General features: G+C 37.8%; 1 protein-coding gene across 1 annotated transcript; it reads right to left on the bottom strand.

The window, feature by feature from the left end:
• Nucleotides 1-4535: 4535 nt before the first annotated feature.
• On the bottom strand, nt 4536-8614 carry Smp_063760 (hypothetical protein; the record flags this gene model as incomplete). Its single annotated transcript, XM_018795881.1, has 6 exons — nt 4536-5196; nt 6844-7009; nt 7052-7084; nt 7127-7168; nt 7205-7393; nt 8585-8614. The coding sequence occupies 6 exons, from the start codon at nt 8612-8614 to the stop codon at nt 4838-4840; spliced, it is 819 nt and encodes a 272-aa protein (XP_018650149.1). The 3' UTR covers nt 4536-4837.
• Between the last annotated feature and the right edge of the window lie 11758 nt (nt 8615-20372).

The following is a 20372-nucleotide window of genomic DNA, read 5'->3' as shown; positions in this document are numbered from 1 at the left end:
TGACTTCGGAAGAATCTCGGCTTTCATCACGAGGCGTCATAATTCTTCCTTCAACTCCCAGGGCAGAGTTTAAATGGTTTGAGTTATTTTTTCTGGTCGGCGTTTTTTAGCAAGGCTTTTTCCTACGGGATGGGGTTTCCGACTCCATGCCTAACCCTCCTCCTTTGCCCGGGCTTAAGACCGGCAGTGACTCTAGAAGAGAGCTACAGGCGGAGTAGAATGAAATGCCCTTATAAAAAGACCTATAAGTCCAAATCCCGTTGGTCCGTGATCCCAGATATCTGAAATTTTTCCAGGCTTATCCTCAACTATTACCATATCATTAAGCTTAAATGATGTGAATCAAGAATCCTTACAATTGATAACGTTTCTTAAAATCATATATAACTAAAATTTTAATCATAACAAGGCGGACTTTGAGTTACAGCCTACTACTAGAGATTTATTTGTACAACGCTAGAATGCGTGCTTGGCTGCTGCTTATCTGTAGTTCGTTGTCCTTATTATGCATCTGTTATGAAACTTAAAAGGGCGAGCTGAGTATGAATCCAAAGTTTCGTGTAGTAGAAGAACATCAGCATCGTTATCCAACAAATGGATGTTATAAACAAGGTGTTTTACACAGTAACACCGCTAATTTTTTTAAGGAAAATTATTCAGATCACTATTAATAGCATCTATGGAATCGCTGTATACTCTGAGGTGAGATAATAGGGATTTCCAAACATTTAAAACTTACGTGCAGAGGTGATGGTAAAATACTCTTAAGAACTGTGAATACTGAATAAAGAAGGGATTACCTTTAATACAGAACAGTAGATTTGGTAACAGTATAGATGGTAATAGAAAAGAATGGTCATGGAATATACGGCTTGAAAAATGTAAATCAGCAAAATAAAAAAAATCGTAATGTAATTCAGAAACTTATGATCAAAGGGAAGATAAACAGTAAATTTACCTGTCATTGGAAACAGTTTCGAGCTGTTACTCAGTTTCTAACTAGTAATTGCTTTATTCACACGAATCTTAACTAGGTAGTCTGCACCTACCTACATTAACTCAATTCAGCAGTTATTTTTCCTCACGTACTAATGCCATATCTTGAATTGGCCTCTCCTAGATTTGTCCCAAGCTACTCCAATAATTATGAACGTCATGACTACTGAAGAGGAACATCACCCAAGATGCAACACTTTGTTTAAAAATCGGACGGTCCGTTTAGCACAATACGATGGACTTAATTATAGATGTGATACGCTTGTTCGTATTTTCAGGTCTTTTGTGGGATAAAACCAGCCATAACTGATTACACCCATGTGCATAGTGTTTCGAGGGGAAGCGTACACCATGCTGATCAGAAGTAATTCGAAGTTAGGGTTTCCATGATGATGAATAGTTTGACTCTGCGAAGAAATAAATCTCATTCTAGACTAACAGATGACGAAAATAGACAAAATGAATGAAAACGCCACGAACAAGAGGAACACTATTGAAGAAGAACACAACATTTGCAATTTATTCCTCTCCTACTAAACTTTTTTTTTCTTCATTATTTCTCTTTGTCACAGTGGGGTGACAACGGTATACATACAATCTTACTGTCAGAAGAGTATTATCTGTTCATTGTATTGAGTCGACAATTGGCAACTTTAGCTGCTCTACATACGTAGGACAACTCATATAAAAACCATTTTGTAACGTAGTATCTAGTTCTCATATACCAATCCTCTTTCGTCTCTTTTAGGCTAAGTTTGGAGATTATAGATAACTACTTCTGTTTTCCGAACAATGTTTTCGGATGCTTTCTAAATCGACTGGTTTAGGGATTACTTCTTGGAAACAAATTTATCCACAACTACCACTTCTTAACTTGGCTACTAATAACCCAGGGTTCCCGCTAATGTAAGATATGTTGGAACCGCTTTGTGGGTTGGTAGCGGTTCATGAAACAAACGCAGAGTAATCGTATCAGGCTGGAATAGACTTGAGTATCACAACACCGGGTTAGCTAATGATGGCTTTATAGATATTGTTTATTGTTTAAAGTAGAAGCCTGTGAAGGTCCCATTTTCTTGTACAAACATAAAAAAACATTTTGTGCTGATGACGATTGTAAAAGCCATTTCAACTTCGCATGCAACTTGTTTTTGGTTTGTTTGCAATTTTGGTTTATATACAGTGAACTTTGTATGTGCTAAAGGATACAAAAAAAAGAACTCTCGGATATTAACACTTACCATTGCTTTTTTGTTTATTTTGATTTCAGAACATTCACAATGGTAATTTTTCGCTACTACAAATTCCTTAAGTACTTCAGTCTGAGCTCCGCGTCGCTGAAATATCTGAAGATACTGCAGACAACCTAAAAAAATTCAAATTCCGGAAATCCCAGAACACAGTTGCCCTCATATGTTGTCCCTTGTTTATTAAGTGTTAATCAGTATCATGTTGTAGTGAAAATTGATAAAGAAGCTTTGACAATCGAACCAGAACAAATACTTGAAGTTAGTTTATTTTATATGCTCAGAGAATTCCCTGATTCAGGATATTACACTTAAAAATCTCAAAGATTCTTTACCGTACCATCAACCAAGATATATTCTTTTAAGTTACCGATATGAAAAGGAGGACGGTCGAGTAACATTTCCATACTGTCTATTATTTTCAACTCCAATGGGTATGTGATTGTGTCGGATCGGGTGTTTTAATTGTTATGAACTGATTATGGGTAGGGAACTAAATTGTTTTCCACAGAATCAGAAATAAGATTTGTGCCAAAGCATCGGTCTGATTGCTTCATTGCCTACTTTGCTAATTAAATTGTCAGAGAATAACTAACATTTATATATCTCTCGGTCTTGGAGTCCGGACATTACACTCGGGTAAGGGTGAGCTGAGTTCGCAACACATGTCCCGAATACCACATTCGCTCACAGACTTAATCAACTTCATCTAGTACATCGTACCCGTTGTTATCGTTGTTTGACGCATGGTTTCACAATAAGTGGATAATACTTTGTAAACCTATGGTGGCATACGCATATCTTTGAAAAGTCGTGGTACATACCCGAATTACAGAGTAGTCTCGATTGTATGGGAGGTCGGCACTTGCAAACTGCTCATATCGTTAGAATGTTTCCTTGGAAAAACCTGCAGGAATCTTGAGATAGTGTTCCTAGTCTTGTCGAGCTGCAATCGTGCCGATAGGCTTCAAGAAGCACTGGTTTTACTACATCCGCACATAGGATTCCTAGAAATATTTACTTTAAATTTTTGTGGTTTTCGCTCATTATTGTTGGCTTTAGAGATAAGTGATGCTAAAGGATGGGTCAGTTGAAACGACCTAAAGGTACTATATATATACATATAAAGTTTATCCATTTGGATAGAATCTTGATTTAAGCCTACACGTTATTAAAAACTATTTATAGGTTCTGCTACAAACCTGAAAATGATGTATACAACAAGTCTTACGAATCTGATGCATAAAAGCGGAGTTACGAAGGTTAGTTATGGGGTCCAGCATATCATGTCTTTAACCTTGTAGGTTTTTGAACTCAGAGAGCTGGAAGACCTTTCGGATGAATGGTTAAAAGAAAACCTGGAACGCACGGCTTGAGTTAATAAATTGATCTTCATGGATTGTTCAGATCCAATTTTGTTAATTTTTTATTACCTAAATGGAAATCTATGTTATATTTTATTCTCTTTTATCATGACAAAGAATATAGAAATAGATTAAAAGTAGAAGTACACGCTGTAGCAGAAACCAACTTATTTGGTAAGAACATTTCCGCTTACAGGCTTCGTTAATCACTTCGAAAAACTCTTCTGCTCGATGCCAAAAACTCCTTACGACTATCCAGTGTACGGAAACAATCGTTAAGTGGCTATCATGCATGATGCTTACTCCTATACTTTCCCCAAATCAGGTTTCATAAGTAGTAGTCCCAAGAGCCCTCCGTAATTTGTTACTTCAGATCTGAAATATCCAAAAGAGATTTAAAGTCTTTCTCAATTAATATTTAATTTATTTCATGCTGGAATACCTACATTTCTGCGTAACATTTCGATGTAATGTTAATATTTGACTAGTGAGTTTTGCTTGCTTAAGACAAGACTTTCATTGCGAAACTATAAGTCTGATTTAACCCATTCCATCTTTACAATTAAGGTTTCAACGAAAACCTAAGTGACTTTACATTTTATCCCCAAGTTTGAAACTGTAAAGTGAGAGTCTTTCATCAAGTCTGGTTTGTAAGAAATGAAGTCAGTACGCAGTTACTTGACAAACAGACAAGATGCAAGCTTAAGGGTGAGAAAACTGTAGTTTACTCAAAAAGAGTCAGTGTTTGACAAGGGTGAATAGTTTTTAAGGAACGTTCCAACACTTTGATGAGACGAAGTTGTACAAACACCTAACTAAGATTGGCAGTTAACTGTGAATCCAGTATTAAAGAAAAATCTGGTGGGAAATAAATGTAACCTTAATACACCACGAAACTCATACCAAAACTTCCTGGGTAGTAACTCAGTTGTCAAGTTGTGGCATTCAGAAGCGGGAGATGAATCTTAAGTGAAAACATGACAAGAGGATTTTGGTCTGGATAGGGCTTATGGTTAATACAATTATGTCTCTCTAAAGAAAAGTGACTAGACGTATTTTCAGATAGTGAGATGCACGCTGCAATGACTAAAATACAAGTATCACCACGCTCTATATCACATAAACACAGGTTACTCTAATAAGCAGTAGACCGAATGGCGTCATTGAGCGATAACCAAATTAATGACGGAACAAATAAAACTCATATTTACAGGATTTCTAGCCAAATAGTTAACGCATTCCAGCTCTAGCTTTCTTTTTTCTTGATAAGTTTTTCAGTAAGCTTGGTGTGACTCGTTTAACATCTCCATACCTCCCGGAATACGAAGAAGAATACAATTGGTTTTTTCGAAAACTGTCACATCTTTGACGAGCTGTGTTTTCAATATTTGCGCTATCCAGCATTCGAACATGAATCCCATTCAACCTGTTTATTTTTTTCCATGACTTGTGATTTCGTGTTTCAAAATCAGATCCTTTGGATTTCAAGGTGTTGGAGTTGATTGTAAAACAATCAACATTGTCAAAGAGTATTGTCTTTGATTTCTTCTTATCGTGCTCTTCACTGCCATCATAACCTTCATCGGACTCTGAAACGAATAAGTGAATTTTATGAAGAGCGTAGCTGCCAGCAGAGATAATACCATACATATCCTATTAACTGTGTAAGGCCTAATAATAATTTTATCTATTCATTTAAACACATAATTATTGGTACATGGAAGCACCAGATATTTATGCGCCCCACAAATCCCATTTGATTTGTGTGAGGGCTGTGATACTTCCCAGGTGCCCAAACTGAAGCAGGTCGTTTTCTTAGGGGGCCACACCCCGAGCCTTTGACCTAAAGGTCTGTTCCACAAGGCAGTGGAGCATCGTGAGGAGATGCAGTCCCATGGTAGCCGGTGACCAACGATTGATTCATACGCCATTTGTTCCTTCAGGATACTGGAGCCCATGTGCACTATTGGTTTGGAGTCAGGGTTTTCCAACTCCCCTAGGTGGACTCTCCGTGTCCACCGACCCGGTTGAAGCTCCGGACATTTGCTCTTCGTCCTCTCACTTTCGTAAGCAACATCCTCGCCACGAGAAGGCAGTGAGGAGGACTTCTCTGGCAGAGGCTATATACGCGTGGCCATGTGAGAGCATTTCAAGAGGGAGAGCGGACTCGCTTCACTCTCGGCCGTACCAGGGCATTTGAGGGCTTAGTAATAAAGCTGTATCATAGGTTGGCCAGACTTTAGGTTTATTTGTACGAATTTAGTAGAATTATATCGTATTGTGGTCGATGTTGGCTCTAATCAGCTACAGATTGTTTTATACAGACACCTGACGGTATTCTTAATGACCTTGGTCAAACTGATGTAGACAAGTGTGAAACTAAGAGCTGAAACAAAAGAGGAACCAGATGAACATTAAGGGCCTTGATAAACGTCAATCACGTTGTAGCATTGCATACCTCACTAGTATGGTCTTAGCGAAAATAGGCCGTAACAATAGATCACTAATAATAAGAACATTTTGCTGGAGATATTGCCAGATCCGCTGGTGAGCTTGTATGCAAGTCATGAGCACGTAATCATCAGGAAATTACAATTACTATCCACGAATTTGGTTTTTGCTCAACAAGTCAACCAGAAACAAAACTAACTACTCATTACTGTGAATTGAGTAACGAAATATGGAAATAAACGTATCTATTGTGTGGGGATAAACATAACCTCAATATGCTGTACGTCATGGTAATAAGACAGATATAAATTCCTACATCAGGTGAATAAGTCTGAATGGGAAGCACCATGAACAACAACATGAAGTATGATACCTTTTAAAATCTAGGACGAATTGTTAAACCTTACAAAATACGTACAAGTAAGATTGCTTGTCCTAAGTATTGCCGTAAATACTGCGTCAAATGTACTAGTAAATAAATGCTGTTGATGTATTACTACTGGAATACCAATCAGCTGAACGTACATAAATTGGGGCATGGTATAAACAATTATCGTCAAGAGTTACACGCTCATGACATAAGACCAGATTAGAAGTGCAGTTTCTTGCGACGACTATCAATCTAACAGAGCTTTCAGGTACGTATTTTGGCACGCGATTTCTTCTATTGAAGTTTTTGGTAGATAGGAAAAGATGAGTCTGAGGCAAGTTGTATGACGCGACTCAAACAGAATTGACAAGTTTACATATTAAAAATCAATCATTGTACAGGGATAGTAACTTACCGTTGCTGTATAGTAGTTCATTCTCGTTTGGTGAACAGCTGGCTGATATGTCCAAGGATTGAGATTTATTTGGTATGGAAGGTTGATCACCATCGTCTTCATCAAACTGAAGATGATCTGATGGGTTAAAATATCCCGGACAGTTAAATTCCTCTTCTAGATAATCCTTTTTTTAATATAGTTATGTATATGGTGGAAGTGACCTTACATTTGACTTTTCCTTATCCTTCAGCGGTATATACTAATTTTCAAAACACTAGTACACAAAACGCATAAGACTTACTTGGATTTCTTGATGCGCTATTTCACTAGACTGACAGACGTCCTAAAGTGAAAAATAATAAACCGAATTGAACAGTACTGTTTGTTTGCGTACACCACGCTTAGCTTTGCGGAGTGCTTTGGTTTTTATGCGATTTTCAATAATTGTTTTGCTAATTTTTTTCTGGTGATTTTCACGTTGCTTAGCTTGATCAGTAAAACTACACGAAACTGGAAGATCCATTTCAGCTTCCTCCTTGTCTTCTTTATTTGAACTAATAGACTGCATCTGCAAAGGATTAGTGAGGCGATTAAGAGTATTATTTAAATAGGATTTTAGTGAATAATTTAGGATATTTTTAGTTTGGATCCCAATAGAACGGTGTCTACATTTGTTGTCGATGAGCGACAATCAGCTTACTGGAAGTAGAAAACAAAACCCGAAGGGTAGCTTCGCAAACGCCCTAGGCTTTACTCTGACAATCTATTTGGTGGTCTCACAGCAAACTAGCATTATTTCGATGACACAATGCAACGCCTAATCTTTCTTTTAATCCCTTAAGACTGTCTCACAGTAACTGAGTAGACAATTGGTAACCAACTGTGCTTTATATGGGCTATATATGCAATCAGCATTTTTGCGGGTTAGTGATCCGTCTAGATTTGATCACAATGAAACACTATTAAACTAACTTGAACCTGTTATAAACTGCAGTTCAGATGAATGTTTTTCATCACGAACGATTTAGAGATTCCATTATTTTATAGCATCTTACCTAAAAACTCCGCCCGTAGCCCCTTCGGAGGGCAACTGCTGGTCCCAAGCCCGGATACAGAAGGAAGGTTGGGCGTGGAGTCGGAAACCCCATCCCGTAGATAAAAAAAACTTGCTAAAGAAACGCTAACCAGAAAAAAAAATTCAAACCATTTAAACTCTGCCCTGGGAGTTGAAGGAAGAATTATGACGCCTCGTGATGAAAGCCGAGATTCTTCCGAAGTCACGAGGCCGATGCCCCTTCTAACAACCAGAGCAATAATTTTTATAGGTACATGGAACGTCCGGACAATGTGGGAGACCGGGAAGACCAGTCAAATAGCAATGGTAATGAGGAGACACAAATTAGCAGACTTGGAATCAGCAAACAAAAGTTTTCTTTTAATTTAATTCAGAAAACCTGTGTGATATGCACAGTATGTTCGTTGACAGAGTAAGGCTAGTAATAATATATGGTTTTTATCTTTCCACATTCTTGAGTGAAATTTTTGTCCTTACATAAAACTCGATGGACCAAGTAGACCTATCTGGGATGGATTGTTTGTTTGTTCGGGATGTTGCACTAAGCTAAGTTTGCTGATAATAAGACTAAAAGAACAAATGTAAACATTACAATGACATGAGCTTGCAGACACATTTTAGTACTGAGTAATTAGATGTGACAGTAGTCGAGTATTTGATCAACTGACTAGCATTTTCAGTTACCTCTCCATTTTCAAAACCAAACGCAACCATTAGTCTTTAAAAGGGACACGTTCCAGTGGGTGATTGTAAATCTTCAGAAATTGCAATAGGTCCTAAGAAGATATCCTTGTTTATGTAGTTATACCTATGTACCAGGTGTTGTCCCAACCGGTTAGCGGCTAACAATATTATTATATAATAATAATTATAATGGAATAATAATTATTATTCACCAATTGTCAATAACATACGACCGATTTAATTGCTAACAATTCGGATCACATATTTTACACCACTCATTATCGTTTAAAGTAATTATTGTTTATACCTCTGAGGTTTATAGAAATGTTTTTGTGAGTTTTTATTAGGCCAATCAACATAAAAGCAATCTTATGAAAATCTGAACCGTTATGAACCAGAGATTTCATTTGTTCAACATAAGCTTCCTACGTCGAAGTATCGTATACCTTTTGCAGAGACACAAAGGGTAGCTATTACCACACACTTGACGACAAGTTGGCAATATGCTGAGGTTACATGAAAATTCCCGATGTGAAGTTATAAGTGATCTTCCAAAGGTGTAATACCAGTCTACGATGTCAAAAATATCTCTTTAGAACGTGACATGAAATAAGACCAGTAGTTTGATTAAGGAATAGACAGCCATATATTACTGTAGGAGTTATAGTTTTTATTTATACTCTGGCTTGAATCCAATACACTTATGGTCTGATTTTAGAACAGATTTCAGATCCAAATTTTTTGATTGCAAAGTTGCCTGTTTAAGCTATTCTGTACAACAAAAGCATACAACCCTAGATTCAAGCGTAAGACGACCCATCACCGTGAGGTTTGTGCGCGTAAACGTTTAAGTGATTGACCTACGCCCGTAGTGTGCATAAACAAAGGTTCTTCAAGCTAAAATAGAGAGAGGAATACATTGTTCTTTTTGTGTTCCTGTGTACAAACCAACTCTTGGCTGAGTGTTTCTTATGTAAGGAACTTTTTTAGTCATCACTTTAAAAGGAAATATGGTTTTCCCAGAATAACTAAATAACTTTAGAGATTACTTATGTATCAAACTTATCAACAGAACGTAATAGTTAGTTTGCTCAAAGCGACCATGTAGTAACAAACAGCGTAGCTCCGTCGACTTTACCTAGATGCTCTGTAGTTCAATGAACACGAGATCCTTATCTAAAGCAAATAATATTAAAATCTATATCTGTGGATAAATATGGTTTCGGTTGAATGAATATAAAGATTTTGGTGAACTAGGTTGTCTGTCTGATAAATAGTACTTGATGAAGAACTTTGGTGTGAAGACTTCGGATCACGGTTATCCCTCTTCTGAATAAATGATCTTAGTTATCAGTCAACCTCAGTTTTGTTATATGCAGAAGATATGGGTATATATGGAGCAAAACTAGGCGAATGAATTAGTGTGGAGCTTCGAAAACACTGATAAAATGGGCTAATATTTAGTGACTTCCAATAAGTTTCTCCAATTTTATAACGGCATACAGTGATCGCAAAGTCACCCTAGCTTTTAATTAATTTTTAATAACTCAGACAGCATGCGACTACTGAGACATTTTTAACCAAGCCTGCCGTATGTTGGAGACTATCCAAACTAAACCTATTTCATTTTTCCTACAAAAGGATTAGAGGTGGCTTATTTACACTTCCCACTCAATTAATCCTTTCGCCCTGAACTCTTTTGCTTCTACGAGGAATTTATGGGTGTATTCCAAAGATGTTTACAATCCTATATCCGAATAATTTCGTCGTTGACTACCGTTTTACAATTAAACCCTTCACTTCAGTGCACTGGTATGGAGCTTGTCTAGATGTCAAAAGGGATATCGAGACATGAGAAGAAGCACTATCACTAGTATTAATACAGATCACTGAATATGCTGCTAATCCGATACGGAAACTTGCTGACTCAGCACAATGGCGACAAAAATTCAAACACTTGACAGAACATACAATATGTCACATGCTAGATAAATTCATTATTTTGTATTTAACAACAAAGACTAGTTTATTAAAGATTCCCATTGTGAAAATTAGAAATTAGGAATTCGTACATTTCAACCCAATTTATGTGTACAGAAGAAATTCGTAACCCCCCTATCCCTTTCATGGCCGGACATAGCTTAATAAATGACATTATTATTATTAATTGTAAAATTTATTTTTATTAACTTCATTTTGTTATCATTTGTTTGTAATTTTCTACCTCTTTCCGTTTGTATTCTTCACTATCTATTTACTTACATACTTCCTATTACGTAATGATTTTAATGTTTTGTGATTACTATTCTAGTCTATTTACCCACGTTTGACCTCTTATTTCTTATGTTTAACTATTGATAAGACTTTTGTTATCGTAATTTAATATTCTTACTATTATCAGTACACCTGTCTTCCCACTATCAACTTGTGCTTTTAACTATTATGCTCGGTGACGTATTCTATTTCATTGTGATTATTGACTCAAATAGCCTTGATTGGTCTAACATTTTCATATAAATATTCATGTATATTAGAGTAAAGCCTGATGACGATCTAATTGAAAACAATTGTTCGCTTACATGTGTTGTTCTAAAGATTAGTTTGATCAGGAATTCCTTCACTCACCTAGCCTTTGGGCTCCACGTACGTCAGTCTATAACGATTGTGACCGAATAGCTATATATAGCAATACATTCGACACTGATCGAACCTATCAGAAGCATGAAATGAAAACAGTTATTTTTTTAACGGAGAGTTATCAAATGATTCCAAAACAAATCGTCAGTGAGGTTATAATTTTATGTGACCGAAGGTGGGACAAAGTACTTCAAACCAGTAACTTTCACTAACAAAGTAGCGATGCTTGAACATAAAATCAAATTGGAAAGGCATAATGTCGTTTTTGTTTTGATAGTAACGGTAAATATTCTGTTCTAACGAAGAATTGTGAATGCACGATTATGGATTTTAACAAGAAACCCTCTATAATATAAACTGAACTGATATAGGCACACCGATTAACGTCACCTATTTTTGAGTCGCTATACCGAAACAGAGTTCAGTCACGTCGCAGCTTGGTATCACTGGCTGTCCTTCACATATATTTTAAATAAGTTCACCTGTCGTGGCATTGGGCTCCAAACGCACAAGCCTCAAGGCCGAACTCGAGACAGCAGTGAAAATAGACATTCAAAATTTAACGCGGAGAAAAACCCAACAATAGAGTAGGCCAAAAGAGGGGATTTAATCAATTCAGATTCATCGAATGGCATGGCTCCGCCTTGCAGGTGTGGACATTCTTCTATGGTCTATACCTTTTGTTCATATTCAATATCTTGTCCCATCTCCAGCCCAAATATGGTCTCCACCATACATATTGGCGACTGTTACAATGCGATGAGTCGGTTTAAACAATGATGTGACTTCCACGTAAGCTCTTATATATTAGGCAGTTACATCATGACAAATCTACAAATTTGGAATAAGGTCTATTATTAGAGCAGTACTAATAACGAAGTAGACCATAATGCTATATATCAAAATGTTGTGCCATTTTAAGGCTAGAGTTCTAGATATGACTGTTCGACTTTGGGTGACTGTTTACACCTAGTTTTCAAGCTCAAAAATATTGACGAAACTTTCTGTCAGTAAGAAACCTTCGTGACGCTGATAGACGAACAACTCATTAAGCAGCATTTGTTAGCATGTAACAATAAGATAGGAAGGATACAAATACGTTTCCGTAGGACATAGAAGCTCACAGAATACCCTGTATTTGAACGCGAAAATGACTGTCTGAAGTCTCTGTTATCTTATTTTGGTGCTTTGTATTTGCTCTTATTTTCCGTAAGGGTGGAGAGAGTGGAAAAAATCTCAGTCTAGAACTATCGAGTAAAAATTCACTTGCCGTCAACACTACTTTTCAAATTATTATTCCTAGTTTTCATATGCGCCCTTCAAAGATACGTACCACACATGCAGTTTTTTACACTTCTCGTCGACTACAACCTATGAAGAAAACGATTGAAGAAGCAGCATAATCTTGCACATGCTATATTCATAAATCAGCGTTTTAACGCACTGTCAATTCATCGAATATAGTTGAACTCATTGCACCATTAGAGGATGATATCTAAACTAGTAGCATATTTTCGATGAACTTCAGTAAAGTGAAGTTCAAGAATTTTCAAGGACACACAAAATTGGAATGAGCTGTAAAGTCAAGTAGTCGGAAAATTTGATCACTTTCTGGGTACAAAAGATCAATGTTTACCTCATTAGTTTTAGCGGGCCTAACTAACTGAAGAACTCGGATCAAGAAATATACAGTTCCCCTCTGGCTGGATTCTTGAAGTATTAAAAGCGATAGTATGGAACTCCTGAGAAATATATTCTGCCTAGATACCTTACAAAGGTTGTGGCAGAATGAATCATGCCAATATGATGCATTTGTAGCGGTAACTGAATTTCTTAAATAAATGGTCGAGTAAGTTTTGAAAAGGCACACCCAAACTGAAGGCGCTCCGTTACGCATAGGAACCTGATCGTGACTAGGTACGCCGTGGTATGCATTTCTTGAAACTAATAGTCAGATTAAGCCGAACTATTCCGAACATATTGATAATCTTCTAAATACATCTTCAAACTGATTAATTCTTGACTTCGGATTCCACTGGATTGATACCCTTCAATCATATAGGCGCTACAAACAAAAGCGTTGTCAAACCCTGGAAATCCACAACATCTTTACAATCATAGGTAGATTATTCTCAGTCTAGTCGTGAACTGCATCAAGTAAAACCATCTGAGTGTGTTTTAAGCACTTGTTGTTCGTAATCGCTATAGGAGATTCATGCCTCCTAATAAAATAGCTGATAACGACTCAAATAGTTGTAAACTAGGAGGAAATGGATAATATAGTTTCATCCAAAAATGACGGGAAATTTCGCGCGAATTTTTCTCAGTACGGGATTCAAAGACGGTAAGACATGTCGCGAAGTGATTCGCACTTCATAATATTTCGTTGCATTTATTCTGAACAAAAGCACACTTTTTAATTCAAAGAAAACACCCTAAGCCTTACTTCCGATTGTCGTTGTTCTAAGGCTAATGCCAGCCACAACACAAGTAGAAGAGAAGGGTTTGGGCACAATTTCATTAACCCCAACTAGAGCAACACTTAATATAGGTGCATCAAACGTCCGGACAATGTGAGAGACCAGGAGATTTAACGAAATAGCTACAGAAATGAGAAGGCACAACTTGGAAGTGCTCGAAATAAGTGAAACACATTTGGCCCAAGCTGGACAGAAAAGACTAGATTCGGGAGGGATGCTGCTGTACTCAGGCCTCGAAGACGAAAATGCACCACACACGAGCGGAGTTGCTCCTGTAATGCCCTTATAGGATGGGAATCTCATGGATCCAGAATCATCAAAGTATCATTCACAACAAAGAAGGAGGGGATCACAATGAATGTTATCCAATGTCATGCATCCACCACGCTAAAAATCAGTTTTATAAGAGGCTGCAGTCGGTCGTAGAAATGTAACCAAGAAAGGATCTGACCATCCTGGTGGGAGACCCAAACATTGGGGTCGGAATGGACAACACCTGGTTTGAAGATATCATGGGACGACATAGACTGACTAGGAGAAACGAAAGAGAATTGAAACAGATTCGCTAATTTAGGTGCATTCCACAAATTCGTTATAGGTGGCACTCTATTCACCCATGGATGCACACAGAGCTACATGGGCCCCACCGGACCACACCACAGAGAACCAGATAGATCATATTTGTATCAACGAAAAATTCCGAAGGACAATGGAAGAAATGGGAACCAGAAGAGGAGCTGACATAACTTCAGATCCTCACCTGGTTGTGACCAGAATGAAACTGAAGCTAAAGAAACGCTGGACAACTAGACAAACAGCATTACAAAGGTTCAATACAGCCTCCCTTCGACATCCTGACAAACTCAGGATAGCTCTCGACAACAGGCTCCAAGTCCTACAAGATCTACTCAAAGGACAGAAAAATACAATGGAAAACAACTGAAAACGCATCACAGAAAGCATCATTTTCAACGTGTCAGGAAGTTCTGGGCAACAAGAGGCGTCATCATGAGGAATGGATCTCTATGAGAACACTGGACAAGATTGAAAAAAGGAAGAACAAGTAGACAGAGATTAACAACAGTCGGACATGAGCACGGAAAACCAAGGCACAAACTGAATACCCTCAAGCATCATTGATAAACAAGGAGGATCGGATGCAAATGTAAAGGCGAGGATTGGCAAAGCAAAGATGGAAGAGGTTACTCAGTTATTGGATGACAACCTCAACATATAACTTCGATACGTTCCGTCCTGCGTCGTGAAACGTGAACTAGCTATCAAGTTAACACTGCCTTGGACTACCACCAAAACGGGTTTTCACAAGCTTGGATTTCGCAATAACCTTCTTATGGTTTTTGTTCGTCAGGGTGCATTAATATCAAAATCTTTATCACTCAGTGCCGGTGAGACAGATCTTGCAAACGTTTATGTCGAAACACAAGGTTTCCGTCACAAAAAAGATAAGCTGCATAACTACCATCAAGAATAGAGAGACACTGTCAGTAATAGTCCACACTGAAAACTTTTTCTTTCCGTTTTCTGTAAGCAGGGACCAATTTTAGCAAAAACTGTCAAGTCTCAACGTCTCACAGTCTCGCTTTCGAACGAAATTACACTCTCCATGAATAATGAGGATGTGTGGCTTCACCTGATGTTTTCAAAATCTTTCATACTATTATCCGAATACTTCATTTGAATCAGCGGCGCACTGCGCATTTAGTTTGCTATGTAATTTTCAGGGTTAAAGCCCACAGTGTAACATATCGAGAGGCAGCTACTCCAAGTCATTTCAAACCGCATGCGGAGTATAGACTCGCTTGTCACGTACAACTTCGATCAGACAGCATTCTCATAACTCTCATCTGATTAAAGTCTTCAAGCAACTTCAGTAGCTCACTTGATATACCTCCTTCTAACTCGTCATCAGAAAAGGAGCTACCCTGAAACAAATATCCTTTCACTTTAATCCCATATTATACACCTGAGTGTTACAATAACTGTTCCAGATAAGCTTACTGAATTTAACTTAATAGGGCATTTGTTCGATATATCTTATCAACACTCAGTCTATATGTAATAAAAAGACAGATTTAGCCCTGTTCGCATCCCATCCCACCATCACTTATAATGCTGTCTGAAGCATGGACTGCCAGGAATATATGTATCTCTTGATAACTAATTCCTGTATCGAAGTGATAGGTTACCAGGGTTAGGTGGAGGCCGCCTTATACATTCTCACTTTAGCTTAAAATCACCCATTTGTGATGTGCCAAGATTAAACGGACTACAAGGTTATGTGCGACTTGTTCTGAAGCCGTCAAATTTAGTATTCTTAACGTTCATCTGGGTTAACCTTCAATAGAGGAAATAGCAATATGATCAGAGGTATTCACAGTAGCCTCACTTCTACTATTCACAGGCAGACTTACTTATGGGGACTTCCACATGAATAAAATTTCTTAGCGTCCAGTCAAGAGAGCCTATAAGTATACAAATGACAATCACACAGAAAAAACGTAACAATTAGTGATTATTCCGCACTTATTGAAACCCTTTGAAACGTACCTAATGTTCTAAGTAGAAAGGAGTAAACATATCCATTAGAGAAAATCAAGTGTACGAAGATCCTAAAGTTATTACGGATCTACATAGCGAACACTTTCACACCTCGTCAATGGACGAAAACCCCTTAGGTGATACAGAGCCTATCCCAATGCCTTCCTGAAAAATCACTGGTTCACAATTCAATGTACAGTTTGTCTTCAAGGAAATTAAGGCACACCCACACTGAAGGGCTGGATGACATACTGGCTGACATTTCAAAAGTGGATATGGTGTTTCGTGAGCTATGCTATCAAACTATTCCCAGTATTACTCTCTGCAATGCGTTACCCGACTAACTGGAAAACTATACATATTATTCCCAAAATGAAGTCCTAACCTTCAGCAAACATCGGAAATTAACGCCCATAGACATGACCACAATGGTATATACAATTGGGAAAAAAGGTAATTAAGCTGGTGTTAGTTCAACATCTAATAATTAATAATTACCTCATCTAGGAACCTCAGTATGGATTTCTGAGGTGATGATTTCGTCTTTACTAAAGACTAGAAATACCTGAGAATTTTGTACCATAATTGACACTGTTTGGAATAGCATTCCTTTCGTTTGTCTTCTGTGTTCTCATTCGTGTCCTGGAGGTTCCTAGCATTCGAAAGCTCAAGCAGTTCGCGGTATATTAATAATCCAAGCTCTGGATATAGCAGTCATGCAATACATGTCCGGCATACTGCCTGGATGATACAGCCTTACAGCTGGATAACAGGCCCCTTGTGTCAGTTCTATTTTTAGACGTTGAGAAAGCTTTCGATAAAGCTCTACAAAAAGTACTTCTTGTCAAATTAATGTCCTTCGGAATCATTCCCAACAGGACGTAAAGGAATAGTAAAGCACAACAACTCTCGCCACCAAAGCCAATAAGTAGTGGAGTTGTTCAGAGAGGTGTATCAGGTCCACTCTTGTTTCATACGTATATAAAAGATACATGTAAAATTGTGAAGTTTGGGAGGCTGCAATTATACACTGATAATCTGAAAATAGCATGCAGCCTTAAGCCTCAAGATTTATGTGAATGTGTATCACAGATTTAAAGTGACCTCAATAACCTATCTATTTGGAACGAAAGGAAGCAGTTGCGATTTAACTACAACAAGTGTGGGATCACGCAATTTGAGAAACATCCTCTGAACTACTAATTTATTTCAGTAAATCTAGAGTTAAAACATCCAACTTTGTGCACGATCTAGGTATTTATTACACAGGAGACCAAAAATTTAGAGAGCCAATAAGTTTCGTAATGAAGAACTTCTCCATAGTACAGGCTAATCCTACCCGTTCCAAAATACTTATACCATCCCCCTTGAATGTTGCTCAGTTATCTTATCATACATGAATACCACAGACAACATGAGAGTAGAAGTTGTCAAAAGACGCTTCATACGTCGACTACAAAGGTGTGGTCTAGTTCACAATTAGTATTGCTATAATAATAATAATTTATTCTCAAATAACAGTTTGTTACATGAGGCATGCCGGTTTACAGGCAAGATCAAATTGTCACAGAAGTTACAATTTTCACTGTTGAAAATTATTCAGCTGGGTTGATTTTTCATAAGATATGAATGTAAATGGATTTCATAAGGAACATGTCAATATCACACTTGGCGCACTTTATGGAGGTAGCGTTGCAACATACAACTGATGGTCGAGAATAGATACATGCGAAGTTGAGGGCTTTTAGGAGTTTCGAACTTATATCCCTTCAGAATATCGGAAGCTTTAATAACGGTGCAGGACGAAGTCACCCGTGCCATATCTGTTTTCGGTGGCGTATCTGCAGGAGGCTGAAAAAGGTGTAAGAAAAAGGAAGGGCGAAAGCAGAGCACACAATATTCATGGAGGAATAGTTAAGGTATAACCATTTAGTCTATTTGTCTTACTGAAGTACTCATTAGGTAAGAACATACTAATGTGTTAAAGAAAAATAAGTGTGAACAAGGTATGAGTGGATAAGGAACTGTAGAAATGAAGGTAGTTCAGAAGGAAGTGTGGGATTATGTGTATTTATAAAATAAAGTGCTGAAAACAGTATTCCGATACAAACGACTGTCTCCCTTTACTTTAGAAGCTGTTTGAACTCTCGTTTTTGTTTTTAGATTTTATAGGATATAGAGTGGGCTTCGTTTTTAGCCAATTGTCTAGTTTGCTTGTAATAGGATTACTCGGTAGGAAGTGGAACCAATTCAGCTTTTTTAAACATGATTTAAAGTGGTATTTTGCATGAATAATTTCGCATCAATACCGTTGGTTCGTGACATCCCACTAGACATAAGGAGCCGTAATCAATATGTTCTGCCCCACAGACACGGGTGGATTGAAGTTATCTCCCCACCATCATGTTTGCTGGTCAGTAACGCCACCCTCCCTCCTTTTATGATGTTAGGCTCTCCTACGTTTGTGGTCAGTATGAATATTGCTTTAATCAAGAACTATATTTGGAATACACTGTCTCTACAATTTCCATTTTACAAGCAAATCAGATGGTAATAGCATTTGTATTATGGGTTAGATATCCATTTAATATATCGTACTACTATGAAGATAACTAATGGTAAAGGTTATAAGAGACAAGTCAGATCATATGTGGTTAAGAGATGGTAAGGGCTAATAGCAAACCAGAGGATATGAAAGAGAATAATAGTGGACCTAATCCTAAAATTGTATATTTGTCATGATGTGAATACCTAATCTATGAAATATTTTGTGGAGGTTTCATCACTGTCTATACCGGCTCATCCTATCGTGGTCTTTGGGAATATAATGTTCAGCGCTTCTGAAGAACAAATTTAGGCTGAAGATGGAATACTATACGTAATGTGAGTAAAGGTAAGTTATACAGAATGACCACATCTGTGAGGCTGAGTCATGCCATCCGACCCAATGAATGAATAATTCCCGCGTTCGCTGTTGTTGGCCCTGTCTCTGTGTTAAATGTTGAATGTTCCCAGATATAACATGCTCAGCTTTGAGGATTGTGTGGTTAGAACATATGCCACTTCACATTCCAAACGACATATGCAACACATGTCGTCGAAATTTCACCGAAGGGCATGACTGGTGTGTCAGGAACTGCGAAATCCAAATAGACATGTATCTCAGTGCCTGGACATGGTTTACCCTGGTCTGGTGGGGGGAGAGCACTTGAACACCTAAACCACCTTTCAATCCACTGTACTTACTTTCACTAAGACTAGTAGTGGTTTCAGTAATTTAGAAGCTGGAATACATGAAACTAATCTTCAAAGGTGACCGTCTCACTGGTCGTTTGAGCTGCCGGCCAACAACATTTGTCCAAGTATACTCAAAACTGATAGAATATCTCATTTGTGATGGTCTACACAACCCTACCTCGCCCTGTTGGTACGGATTCGCTCAAGGTCGCTTCTGCATAACGCGCCTGTTGACTGCTATAGATAAACAAGCAATGATCCTTGACCAGAAGAGCAAAGTAGATGCAATGCGAACTGATATCGTGTACGCTTTAAATAGGTTTGACCTCACTTGCCTCATAATAAGTTCAGGCCAACAGACATTCAGCCCCCACTAATAGACTGGTTTTAGTTACATCTGAACAATTTAGTTTTTGAAGTGAAAATGTGTTGTTGAACTTTACAGGCTACAGAGTCCTAAGGTTGAATGCTAGAATATCTTCCCTTTTTGATTAGCATACGTGATCTTCAAGAACAATTACTTCACGAAATACTCCTCCTCGCTGAAAATTTCAGGCTTTGTAGGAAACTTTCCAAGTGGATTGACAGTTTAGGAAATCTGAGTTGGTTTTATAGCTTGGGGAATAATAGAGCGTAAGCAATCTATCTGTGACATGTCACAAACCATTTATGATACTTCTACGGTTCCTATCTAGAAGTGTCTCAGTTTCGAAAAGATCTGTATACCATAGTAACTAACGATCTTAAGTCCTGCGCTAAGCCTGACTAAGGGGCTTTTAGAACGTCGGTAAACGTCAAGTTAATGTTAAGCCATTTCAATTGTCCTAAGTTTCATTTACATCTTAAAAGGTTCATTACGCCATGATCAATTATTA

This window comes from Schistosoma mansoni, chromosome 2 (assembly GCF_000237925.1).
Source record: "Schistosoma mansoni strain Puerto Rico chromosome 2, complete genome".
Classification (NCBI taxonomy): Eukaryota; Metazoa; Platyhelminthes; class Trematoda; order Strigeidida; family Schistosomatidae; genus Schistosoma; species Schistosoma mansoni.
This window is presented reverse-complemented; position numbering and strand designations above follow the sequence as displayed.